Source organism: Thamnophis elegans, chromosome 5 (genome assembly GCF_009769535.1).
Source record: "Thamnophis elegans isolate rThaEle1 chromosome 5, rThaEle1.pri, whole genome shotgun sequence".
Classification (NCBI taxonomy): Eukaryota; Metazoa; Chordata; class Lepidosauria; order Squamata; family Colubridae; genus Thamnophis; species Thamnophis elegans.
Window position 1 is genome coordinate 30,189,831 of NC_045545.1, and position 12,461 is coordinate 30,202,291.

The 12,461-nt window shown below is 40.4% G+C and overlaps 1 protein-coding gene across 1 annotated transcript in view; it reads left to right on the plus strand.

The window, feature by feature from the left end:
• DAB1 (DAB adaptor protein 1) overlaps positions 1-12,461 on the plus strand; it is a 119,042-nt gene that overhangs the window by 5,006 nt on the left and 101,575 nt on the right. The window contains exon 3 of the mRNA XM_032217831.1: positions 4,505-4,603. Within this exon, the coding sequence (XP_032073722.1) occupies positions 4,505-4,603 (99 nt within the window). The remainder of the gene's footprint in view (positions 1-4,504; positions 4,604-12,461) is intronic.

Sequence of the window (12,461 nt, forward strand, 5' to 3'; positions counted from 1 at the left end):
TCAGAAATATGCACTGAGTAGTGGATGGATATTCCTATATGAACATATATTTACATAAGAAGAATTATGTTAGATCAGGCCAGAGGTCAAAAACAGACCATGCCAAACAATTCTTATTACATTTTTTTGACAAAATAGCTAAATTAGTGTAGTGAAATGCAATGGACATAATATACTTGGATTTCAGTAAGGCATTTGACAAAATAGATCACAACTTACTTCTTGATAAGCTTGAAAAAATGTGGGATGGACAGCATCACTACCATCTGGATTTGTAACTGGCTGACAAGTCCCATTCAATTTATAGTCCTTAAAGGAACTACATCTACATGGAAGGAAGCAGTGGAGTACCCCAAGGTTCTATTTTAGGCCCAGTACTCTTCAACGTCTTCCTAAATTATTTAGATGAGGGAATTAATCAAATTTCAGATTATACTAAACTGGCAGGAATAGCCAACATCCCAGAAGATAGGCTCAAGATCCAGATGGATCTTGACAGACTTTACACTGGGACCTATCTAACAAAATGAAATTCAATGTAGAGAAAAGTGAGGTTTTACACTTGGGCAAGACACTGCAGTTAGTTCAGAATGCGGCCGCGCGGGCAATATTGGGTGTGCCGAGGTACACCCATGTTACACCTATCCTCCGTAAGTTGCACTGGCTACCTATTGGTCTCCGGACTCAATTCAAGGTGTTGGTTATTACCTTTAAAGCCATACATGGTTTAGGGCCAGGATACCTTCGAGACCGCCTGCTGACACATACCTCCCAGCAGCCAGTAAAATCCCATAAATTGGGCCTCCTTCAGATGCCGTCGGCCAAACAATGTCGGCTGGCGGGCCCTCGGAGGAGAGCCTTCTCGGTGGCTGCTCTGACTCTTTGGAACCAGCTCCCCCCGGAAATCCGGACCATACCCACTCTGATGGCCTTCAGGAAAGCCGTAAAAACTTGGCTGTTCCAGCAGGCCTGGGGCTGTTGACCTCACTGTTGAGGTCCGGCCCCGACTGGAATGAATGTATTAGGGGTGTCTGTTGTTTTAAATTGTTTTGTCGTTATGTGCTTTTTATATTTCTTGTAAGCCGCCCAGAGTCCTTTGGGATTGGGCGGCATACAAAAACTCCAAAGGAAGGAAGGAAGGAAGGAAGGAAGGAAGGAAGGAAGGAAGGAAGGAAGGAAGGAAGGAAGAAAGAAAGAAAGAAAGAAAGAAAGAAAGAAAGAAAGACCAAATGTACAAGTACAGATTAGGTGAAACCTGATTCAATAGCAGTAACTTTGAGATAGATCTTGGACTCTTAGTGGACAATCACTTAAATATGAGTCGGTAATATAGATCAGCAGGCAAAAAAGCCAATACAAACCTACGCTGCATTAACACAGGGATAGAATCAAGATCACATGAAGGATTAGTACCGCTTTATAAAGCCTTAGTAAGATCACCCTTAGAATACTGCATCCAGGTGACTGGACAGCTACTTGTCTAGAATGGTATAGACTAGAGTTTCCCGTTTGAGCAGGGAGGATGGACTAGAAGACCTCTAAGTCCCTTTCAACTGTTATTCTGTAGGCCTAACACCAGCATTTGGTGTCACATTTTAGCTAACTGGATTAATTTGATGAGCTCAAAGAGAAGCTTGAATGAGAAGTCAACAGTTCCTTCCATTGTTGGTTCTGAAGCAATCAGCATTTATGGCATGCTGCCGATCATTCAGGAAGTAGTAAACAGGCATCAATATTAGTAGCTATTGAAGCCTGATTCTCCAATACTTTTCTTCAAAAGCATTCAAATTGGCTGCTATTACCACAGCAGCTGGCTGTGAATTCCCTAGTTTAAATGTGTTGCTTGAGAAAGTATTGCCTTGTGTGAAATGACCTTGACTTGAAACCCTGTAAAAGCAGGACAACTTTCTATCCCTGTCTTATTTTTATATGCTTCCATAAAAATATTATAAATCATATGAATGTAATATATTTAGTGGGTCATACTGTTCTATTTTTTTAAAAAAAAGGATGGGGAGAATATGCTGAAGGGAACATGCATATTGTCTTGGGTTTAAGGTGATTTATGAGTGACTGACTATTCCAGAGATACATTACAGAGTGAACTCAGTGAGTAAGAAGTAATATACTAGGCAATTAAAGAGTTTACTTCAAGTGTAGGGCTGAGATTAGTAATTGGAAAGCACATACACCATAGTCTGACAATGTTGCTTACCTCAGTAGATAAAATTAAATGCTGATGGATTCAAACAAAGTACACCAAATATGGATCCCGTAACTTTCATATTCATACCTACAAAGAATTACTGCAAGAAAAAAATACTCCAAGAATCTGTTTCCATGGTACCTATATAATAAGAAATACCCATGCAAAGACTTGAAGTATTTAATCTAATTTGAGAAACATAAATAATGAGAATCTAATTGGAAGAAAAATGGCTAACAGTTAAGAATATATCCCTAGATTTTTAAGTAGAAACCTATAGTTGTCTAGCCCTTTTCAAGCCTGGTCTTATTCCTGCCTATTCTATTTCTTCTGTCAGATTTCATAGCTACTTACCTTTCTACTTCAATTTTGTTATCCACCTAGATTTGTCTACTTTTCATATTTACTTTCCATTTATCATTCTTTCTTATAGCTATTCTCCTATAAGCTTGTTCAATTTGAGCCAATTTGCCAAGCATCATAAGCTACAAATATTTGGTTAAGAATTATTGCCCAGTCCATCAACAAATTGTCAAGATAACCGCCTGCATGGTAAACTAGACAACCATTATCCCATTGCATCATCATTTCAAGAGATATTCCCTTACTTAAAACACAGAAACAGAGTGACCAAAGTGGGGCAAAATGGCAGTGGGAGTTAGAGCAACCTCTGACTTCCTGCCGTCTTCCCCTCTGAGTGGGAGTCTGGCAGAGAGATGACAATTCTTTCCTTCCTCCCTTGTGGAAAGTTGGCAATTGGAATTAAAAATCTTCCTCTCTCCCTCCCTTTGTTGCTTCCTTCAATCAAGATCTTCTCTATCAAGATATTCTGACCACAGCAACAGGCAGTACTATTGAAACAATCACAATGTCCACAAACTTCATTCTCACAAGAATTGTGGGTCCAAGATTTTGGACACATTCTTTAAGTTATTCCATTTGAGGTACCTTGGTTCAAATATTGTTGCCTTATAATGCACTATTCTACCCAGTTAAAGTAATGACAACAGAAGTTTTAGAAATATATTCCTTCCCCTCAACAAATACATACACACACACACACACACAACCTAAAGTCTAGGTTGACTAGGTTTGGAACTGGCTGATAAATAGTATTTTTATCAGTGTGTTTAACATTCCATTTAGGATATGGGATGTATTTACCAGAAGAGAAAATAGACAGCATGAATAGTGCCAAAACCAAGAAAGACACAATGAGATTCTTCTAAGAAGTTTCTGCTGCTATTAAATACAGACATGTTCCATAGAGCTATTTAGGTATGTTATAGACATTAAGGAGCTGCATTAGGAAAGGTTTATCATGTATTCTCATCATCTCTTAGGCATGAAAGCTGGGTGACATTGGACTAGTCACTCTTTCTCAACCTAGCTTACGTTACATGATTATTTTTGTGAGAAAAAGAAATGGCAGCATTTATGTAGGTATCTCTAGATGCATAAAATAGGATATTATGGTTATTGTTGCTATTATTTTCTTCCAAAATAAACAATCAAAATGGATGGATGGATGGATGGGGAAAGTGTGTGTGGATTGGAGGGATAACTACTGTAAGAGAAGGAAAAAGATATAGAGAGAAAGAAGTGGATGAAGATTAGGGGAGGACAGAAGATGAGCAAAAGAAAGGGTGAAGTTGAGAAGCTTATTAAGCATTACAAAATGTGTTAAGCAACTTGATCAAGTAATCTTCAGAAACATCCGTGTTTTCAGCAAATATGTCTTCAGTCTTCCTTTCTTTTAACAGGATTTTTTTGTTGTCAGAATGTCAAACAACTATTCTCTGCATTTCACAGATTTGTATAAGTGTGTAAAGGATTTCTTCTATGAGTAGATAGGATAATCTGCTCAGCAGCAGTGTTATCCCCATAATTTAGTGAATAGTGTCATTATCTTTATTGCCAAAAATGGAAGTGATAGAAATTAATTACAACTTCCTAACTTAGGCCGTTAATTACATAATTTTGAAATGTCAAAATAATCAGGAAATCCTGGATTTATATGGCATACATTCATGCAGCCTTTCTGCAACTTCATTCCACTTACATAGATTGGAAGATTTTGAAAACAAACATATAAATTGAAACCAGTGTTCATCTCAGCCTAAAATATAAATAAATATTATGCACATTACATAGAAGTAAAGTTTTATTCAAATAAATGAAATAAGTTATCCCCAAATTTCTAAGGCAATGGGAAGTTGACATTTTTTAATATGAGAAGAGTCAGAAAAAATAAAATGAAATTATTTTGAATGTGAAATACTTATTTTCTCCCAACAGGGAATTGTTGCTGCATCTCGTTCAAAAGGTGAACATAAACAGAAAATATTTCTAACCATCTCCTTTGGAGGAATCAAAATCTTCGATGAGAAGACAGGAGTAAGTGAAATAATGTTAAAACATTTTTTCTTAGTAGCTTTTGCCCTAAAAGATATTCAAGGAAGGCAGTAATACTCCAATTAAATTATACCATAAAATATTCCATAAGTTGTACCTATGGATCAAAGTAATGATTTGAATGTATAAAAATGGAATTTATTGAATGTATTAAGATGGTGATTAACACAGAGACACAAATTTAGCAATTCTACAGTTAATATCAGGACAGAGAATATGCTAACAGTAATTCCAATATATTCAAAATTCCTAGAGATCCATGAAAAATAAAATAAAGCAACAGAACCTACCAGTCCTTCCAAAATGAGTAGTAAAGTAATATATATATGGAGATTCTCAGTCATCCAGGTCATGGTTGTCCCAAAGGTACTTTCTTTGTTTTTGCTTGAAGACGATTTGCTTCTCAACCAAGAAGCTGAATACAACAAGACCAGCATGCATGCGTGTGTGTATATCTATATCTATTGCTATCTATCTATCTATCTATCTATCTATCTATCTATCTATCTATCTATCTATCTATCTATCTATCATCTATCTATCTATCTATCTATCTCTATATAGCAATAGACTTAGCAGTAGACTTATATACCGCTTCATAGGGCTTTCAGCCCTCTCTAAGTGGTTTACAGAGTCAGCATATTGCCCCCAACAACAATCCGGGTCCTCATTTTACCCACCTTGGAAGGATGGAAGGCTGAGTCAACCCTGAGCAGGTGAGATTTGAACCGCTGAACTGCTGATCTAGCAGTCAGCTGAAGTAGCCTGCAGTGCTGCATTTAACCACCGCGCCACCTCGGCTCTTGCAATAGCAATAGCAGTTAGACTTATATACCGCTTCATAGGGCTTTCAGCCCTCTCTAAGTGGTTTACAGAGTCAGCATATTGTCCCCACAGTCTGGGTCCTCATTTCACCCACCTCGGAAGGATGGAAGGCTGAGTCAACCTTGAGCCGGTGAGATTTGAACTGCCGAACTGCAGATAGCAGTCAGCTGAAGTGGCCTGCAGTACTGCACTCTAACCACTGCGCCACGTTGGCTCTTCTCTCTCTCTCTCTCTCTCTCTCTCTCTCTCTCTCTCTCTCTCTCTCTCATCTATCTATCTATCTATCTATCTATCTATCTATCTATCTATCTATCTATCTATCTATATACACGCATACATGCTGGTCTTGTTGTATTCGGGTCTTTTCCCATGTAAGATTGAAATTGTCTTGGCAAAGTTTCGGCGAGGTCTCACTCATCATCTTCAGGCTGGTGTTTTTGGTTTAAAGCATGGCCGGAGCTACCATCTTTCTATAAATCTTGGTAGGAGTGTGTGGAGTGCTGGCGTTGTTTTAGTAAGTAGATTGATTGGCTGTGTGGCTATCTCATGATTGGTAGATTGGTGCTGGCTGTGTGTCCGTTGTTGTTTTGTGTTGTAATGGCCTGGGTGGTGGGTGGGGCTCATTTGTTTACCAGGGCTGGTTTCCAGATGTCTGTTTATTCATGTTGTAGGGGTGTTTCTGTATTTAGATAGCTTCCATAATTATTCTCTTGTTGAAGTGTTGAGTTTTGGAGATTAACCTGGTTTCTTCAAAATTAATTTCATGTCCTGTAGCTTTAAGGTGCTGGAAAAGGGAGGAAGTTTTTTCTTTTTTTCTTACTGCGTTCTTGTGTTCTGGAATGTGTGCATTTATTCTCCTGTTCGTTTGTCCTATGTATGTTGCAGGGCAGATTTTGCATGGTATTTCGTAGACTCCTTGATTTTCTAGCTGGAATTTGTCTTTGGGGTTTCTTAAGATGTTGGCTCTTTTTTGGTCAGGGTTGAAGGCTGTCTTGAAATTGTGTTTGTGGAGAATTTTGCTGATCTTATCTGTGGTGCCTTTGATGTAAGGGAGGAGGGCGATGCCGTTGTCCTGTTCTGTGTCTCATTTTTGGGGGGAGTCTCCCTTTGGATTAGGTTGGTATTTGTTTTTCTTTGGAATCTGCTGGAGATTAATACGTGTGTAATTCAGTTTTCAGGTGGTTTTTGTTGGCTAGGCGTTTGGTTCTGGAGATGAGGATCTTGGCTACAGAGTTGATCTGTGCACGGTGGTGATGGGATTGTGCGTTTAAGTAGCGGTTGGTGTGTGTTTTTTTCCGGTAGATGGTGTGTCCTAGGGAGCCATTGGGGTTTTTATAGATTAGGACGTCCAGAAAGGGAAGTTGGTTGTTTGCTTCTATTTCTATAGTGAACTGTATTTTGGGGTGTAGGCTGTTAAGATGTGTGAGAAAGTTGTCCAGTTTTTCTTTCCCATGTGGCCAAATCACAAAAGTGTCATGAACATATCTAAGCCAGAGTTTGGGTTTGTGTTCAGATTTATCTAAGGCGTTAATTTCAAAATGTTCCATGTATAAGTTTGCAATGGTGTAAGTTGTCTGCTAGGTTTGTTAGGAACCTGTTGGATCTTCCACTTGGTACAGAGTTTGTTTCCCAGTTAATGTCAGGGTAGTTAAAATCCCCCATTACTATTATGGTGTGCTTCCTACATACCTTAGTTAAATGAAAAGCAAAAAGTTCATCTACTTCCTCTGCTTGGTTGGATGGCCTGTAGTATAGATCTATGGCAATGTCATTCCCCCCCCCCAACCTTTAATGTTGACCCAAATGCATTCAAGATAGTTCTCATCATTGTTGTGCTCTATTTCTGTAAAGATATAGTTATTTCTTATATATAATGCAACTCCACCTCCTCTTTTATTTGGTCTATTTCTTTTAAATAATTTAAATCCTTCTAGCTGTATGTTCCATTTGTGGGTTTCATGCCATCAAGTTTCAGTAATGGCAACAATATTGTATCTGCCCTCATTTACCTGAATTTCTAATTCGACCTGTTTATTCCTCATACTCTGCGCATTGGTGTATAGACATTTGAGTCCACTTTGATTGACCCTGTTTTTACTGTCTACATAACCTGTGTTATGCCCAACTGCCCCTATTTTCTTGCCACTTGTATGATTCGTGAACATGGTATGGCATTCACTATAAAATGCTTGGTTTTGCTTGACAGCAGGAGTGATAATCTTACCCGCACAAACATATATGTTACATGCACTGATAACCCTATGAATTTTAGATTGCTGGGGACATAAATGTTCTGTATCAATTAATTCTCTGTCCCCACTGTTCAGTTTAAATGTTTATCCAGAAAATCTATGAATTTAATGCCAAGTAACTCAGTCCCTTTCTTGGATGGGTACAAACCATCTCTTTTATACAGTTTTTCATTGGACCAGCTGCAGACATCATGATTAATAAAACCAAAGCTTTCCCTTTTACACCACTCCTTTAGCCACACATTAAACTCTGCTACACACTGGCCCTTTCCTTTTTGTTCCTTATATACTGGTAAAACCTCTGAAAAGATAAGCCTACAACCTATACTACTAAGTTCATACCCCAAGCTCTGGAAATCATTCTTCACAGAAAATACATCTTTTTGGGACAGATCATTTGTGCCAAGATGTATAATAGCATCAATATCACAATCCTTACTTGCATTCTTGACTATCTTAAGAATACACCTCTTGTCTCTGCTGGCAGTAGCACCTGGCAGACACCTGACCTCTTTTAAAATCTCCTAAATTTACATCCCTTATGATTGAATCACCAACCAGAAGGTGATTTCTCTTTTTGCATAACTTGCTCGTCTTGTGCGACTGATGTGTTATACCTGGTTCCCCATTTCGCCTTTCTGAAGAAAGTTCTTCAATTTGGACCACGATCCCCTGCTTATTTGAGTCATCATTATCACAACTACCTTGACCTGTCTCTTTAGTGTCCTCATTAAGGTCAGCAAGGGTGCTATATCTGTTATGCTAGATCACAGCAAAAGCTTTGTGTTTATGGTTCACAGCTCTCACCCTGCCAGATCCCACAGTTGTCCAGACTGCTCTTCTCCTGCAGGATCTTTGTGGTAGAGGGGGCTGATAGAGTGGCATCTCCATAGAGTGGAATGGCCAAATTGGGCACCTAATTTCTGCTTGGAGAGCACAGATTAGAGATTCTAGATAGGTAATCTATCTATTACAAAGGAGACAGTATCCAAAATTGAAAAGAGTGCTGTGAAAGACAGGTGCAAAACAGCTATTACATTGAACTAAGCCAGTCATTTTGAAATAAAATAAAATCACAATCTCAAGCGCACTAATCCAGAATGTATCGTTGCTATTTTGGTTTATAGATATATGATTCATGCGCTGTTAGGTGCGCTGGCCCCTACTTCAGTCCTCTTTGTCTCTCTGATTCCCCCCTTGTATCCAGCAGCTCCAATCACCAGCCTCAGGAAGGTTCCACACATAAATATTGAAGGTTCCAAACATAAATATTGAAAATTCAAAAAGGTTTCCAGACTTTTAAACACCACTATGTATTGTCTAATAAAGCTGTACCATTGGCACCAAACAAAGAATAATATCATCGAAGAAACTTAAGTAATAGAACACCTACATCATATTTTTAGCCAACCTGAAGTGATCTCATACAGTTATTGAGACAAGACTTATGGGGTAAGAAAGAAATAATTTCAGAAATAGACTGAAAATAATATAGAGAAATTACCACCATATCAAGGCAAAGAGATTTGTTTCAAACATATTTGAGAACTGAGAAACTTTGTTCATATCATTTCCCAGTACAACCAATTTCCAGTGAGTTTTTAGATTTGTACACCATAAAGAAACCAAATAGCCTGGTCTTTGCAGGGAAACAAATCATAGTCAATCTCGTTTGGACAGAAATGATGGAATTCTTGAAATTAGCATTCCAATATTTTCACTCCATGGAAATACTCCTGAAAGAATACCCAAATTATATATAGATGAATACTTGTTCTACTCTAGTTAATATGGCAAGTAAACCTCTTGGCATTTATTTTATTTTAATCAATATTTTTCAAAAAGAAACTACACTTTAGTGCTTTTGTCATGTTCACAATCAGGATTGCAGTGATATGCAGTAGAATTGGAACTGCTCTATCCACCAGAAGATGGAGATGAATGTTTTTGTCAGCATTTGCACAATTGTGTGGATACAGTATATGCATTGAAGAAGGACTACAATACAATCATTTGTCACTCCTCTCAGGGTAACATAATGTAAGATGTTCATGAAATAAACAGGAATGAGGGATAGCATAGAACCAACCAACATATTTTGGCAGAGCAAATAGATCACTTTTCTGAATGTTATTATAGCATCCAGTGGATTTTCTGAGCCATAAGTAGTTTTGAGACATGGAAAGATTTAATTCTTTCTTCCCATGACATTGTGTGTAGAAAAAAATAAATCTTTAAAATCTGCATTTTAAGAAAGCTTTTTGTAGCACAAATAGAGACTTTCCTTGAGATGCAAGTAAATGGAAAAGGGGTGGGTTTTTCTGTTGGACTTGCAATAGAGAGTGGGAAAATACTTTCATTTTCCAAAACTTACAATGTCTGACTATAGTCCTCTAGCTTTGCAACAAAAAGCATGAGAAATAATCATTATATTCCTATCATGGCTGTCGTATCATTTGTCTTTCGCAGCACAGGAAGCTAGATATTGTGACCCTGAAAAACCAATTCCGTAGTTAGGAATTAGTATAGAAATCAGCTTTACTTAGTCATAAATTACAAAAATATGTTCCAGATACATTCAAATGGCTTTCACTTTTTGATTTTGCTTTGAGATTAATTACTAAACCAGCAGCCCTCAACCTTTTGGGCACCAGGGACTGGTTCTGTGGAGAAAGTTTTTTCTGAGGGACTGGAGGAGGCGTAGTGTGTGCTGCCTGCACCCCGCAGATTGAGTTTCGCTTGTTTGCACGGCCTAGTTGCTGGTATGCCACAGACCAGTGCAGACCTGTTGTTGGGGATCCCTATATTACTACCAATAATATGTTACTATGATGCTCTTTTTAAGCATCTCTTTATAAACTCATCAGTCTGTCTAATTTTATTCCACGTCTATGCAACTATTGATTTTTCCTGTGCACCGCTTGGAGAGTCCAAGCGACAGGTGAAATCAGTCTGGTTGCCCTGGGACTGAGGACACTTTTTCCTTGGCCACGCCTTCTGGTGTTACTTGGCGCCAGAATTTTTCCTCAGTCTGCCCATTCAGGACTTGTATTTGTGAGCTCCAGCATAATTTAACTAGGCTTGGACTCACCTTCTAGCTTTTTTCCTTTCTTTTTCCTTAATTTGTTTTTCCCATAACTAGCAGTTTAAATTGTCTCCCTCTTTTGCTTCACGTCGTTGTCTCCCTTTTTTGCTTCATGTCGTTTGATTTCTCCTAGAGACTCGGAGGTAGGTGTGTGTGTGGGGGGGTGCTCCTCTTGCCGCACCGCTTTTGGATAGCAGCGCAGAGCTGCTGTATTTGCTTTAAAGCGCAGCAGGAGCGGTGGCTGCTGGGTTCCTCTTTTAGTTGGAATTTGTTGTTTTTGCGATTTTCTTGCCCTTCAGAGGGCACAGCCTATCGCGGAGGGGTGCGCTGCCACTTTAAATTGTGCAGCCGCCATCTTTACCTCCTCCTTCTCCCTTGCACTGGAGCGGCGGCCAATTGGGAGGGCCTGAATTCACATCTTTTCTCCCATTGGTGTTCCCGCTCAGCCATGCTTCTGCAGATAGCTGCAGGGTGGTTAGCTGGCCTTGATCAGGTCTCTGGCTCAACCAGTCTACAGTTGTTTCACAGATTCGGCACCCCAGTGATTGATCTGTTCGCCACCCAAGAGAACACGCAGCTCCAACGCTTCTTCTCCTGCTTCCCCTCACCAGGGGCGGAGGGGATGGATGCCCTTCGATGCAGATGGCCTCTACTGTATGTCTTCCCACAGCTTCCGCTTCTACCACAGGTAATCTGCAAGATCATTGCGGAAAGGATGGAGGTCCTCCTCGTAGCTCCCCACTGGCCTCGCAGGTCATGGTACGCCAACCTCATCAGCCTGTTGGTGTCCTCCCCATGGCGGATTCCATGTGATCAGGTCTCCCTCAGCCAGGGGGCCAAGTACACCTGGACTCCCAGTGGCTCCAGCTGGCCGTCTGGCACTTGAGGGGGATCTCCTGAGGAGCGAAGGTCTGTCGGAGGAGGTTGTGTGTACCATCCAGGTGTCCAGATGACCATCAATGACCAGGATATATGACTCCACCTGGTCCACCTTCGCTAAGTGGTGCGACAATTACCATCTCGATCCAGTTACCATGCCTGTTTCCTGCTTACTGGATTTTTTACAAGGAGGCCTAGACAAGGACTTCGCCCCCAACACCCTTTGTCATCAGGTGGCGACACTGTCCACCATCTGGTCCGGCGATCCGACCCAGACCCTCAGCAAGATCTCGAGGGTTCGATGTTTCCTTAAGGGCGTCTCCAACTTATGCCCTCCGGTGGTCCACCGCTATCCCACCTGGCAGTTATCGGTGGTCCTACAGGCTCTTACCTCTCCGCCCTTTGAGCCTCTATGTATGACATCTCTTCATTACCTCACTTTAAAGAATGCCTTTCTTGTTGCAATAACATCTGCGAGATGCATTTCGGAAGTGGCGGCTTTATCGGTCCGGGAGGATCTATGTGTCATCCACCCGGACAGGCTCGCACTGCGTCTGGACCCTGCCTTCATCCCGAAGGTCAACACCTGGTTCCACAGACACAGGAAGTAATCCTGCCTAACTTCTGCCCGTGCCCCAACCACCCGAGGGAATGTGGTTGGCACAAGTTGGATGTCAGACGGGCCCTGCAGATATACATCAGATGTTCTGCGGACTTCCGCAGGTCAGAGGCTCTCTTTGTATCATTCCAGCCTGGCTCCTTGGGTAAGAAGGTGACATCTTCCACAGTCAGTAGGTGG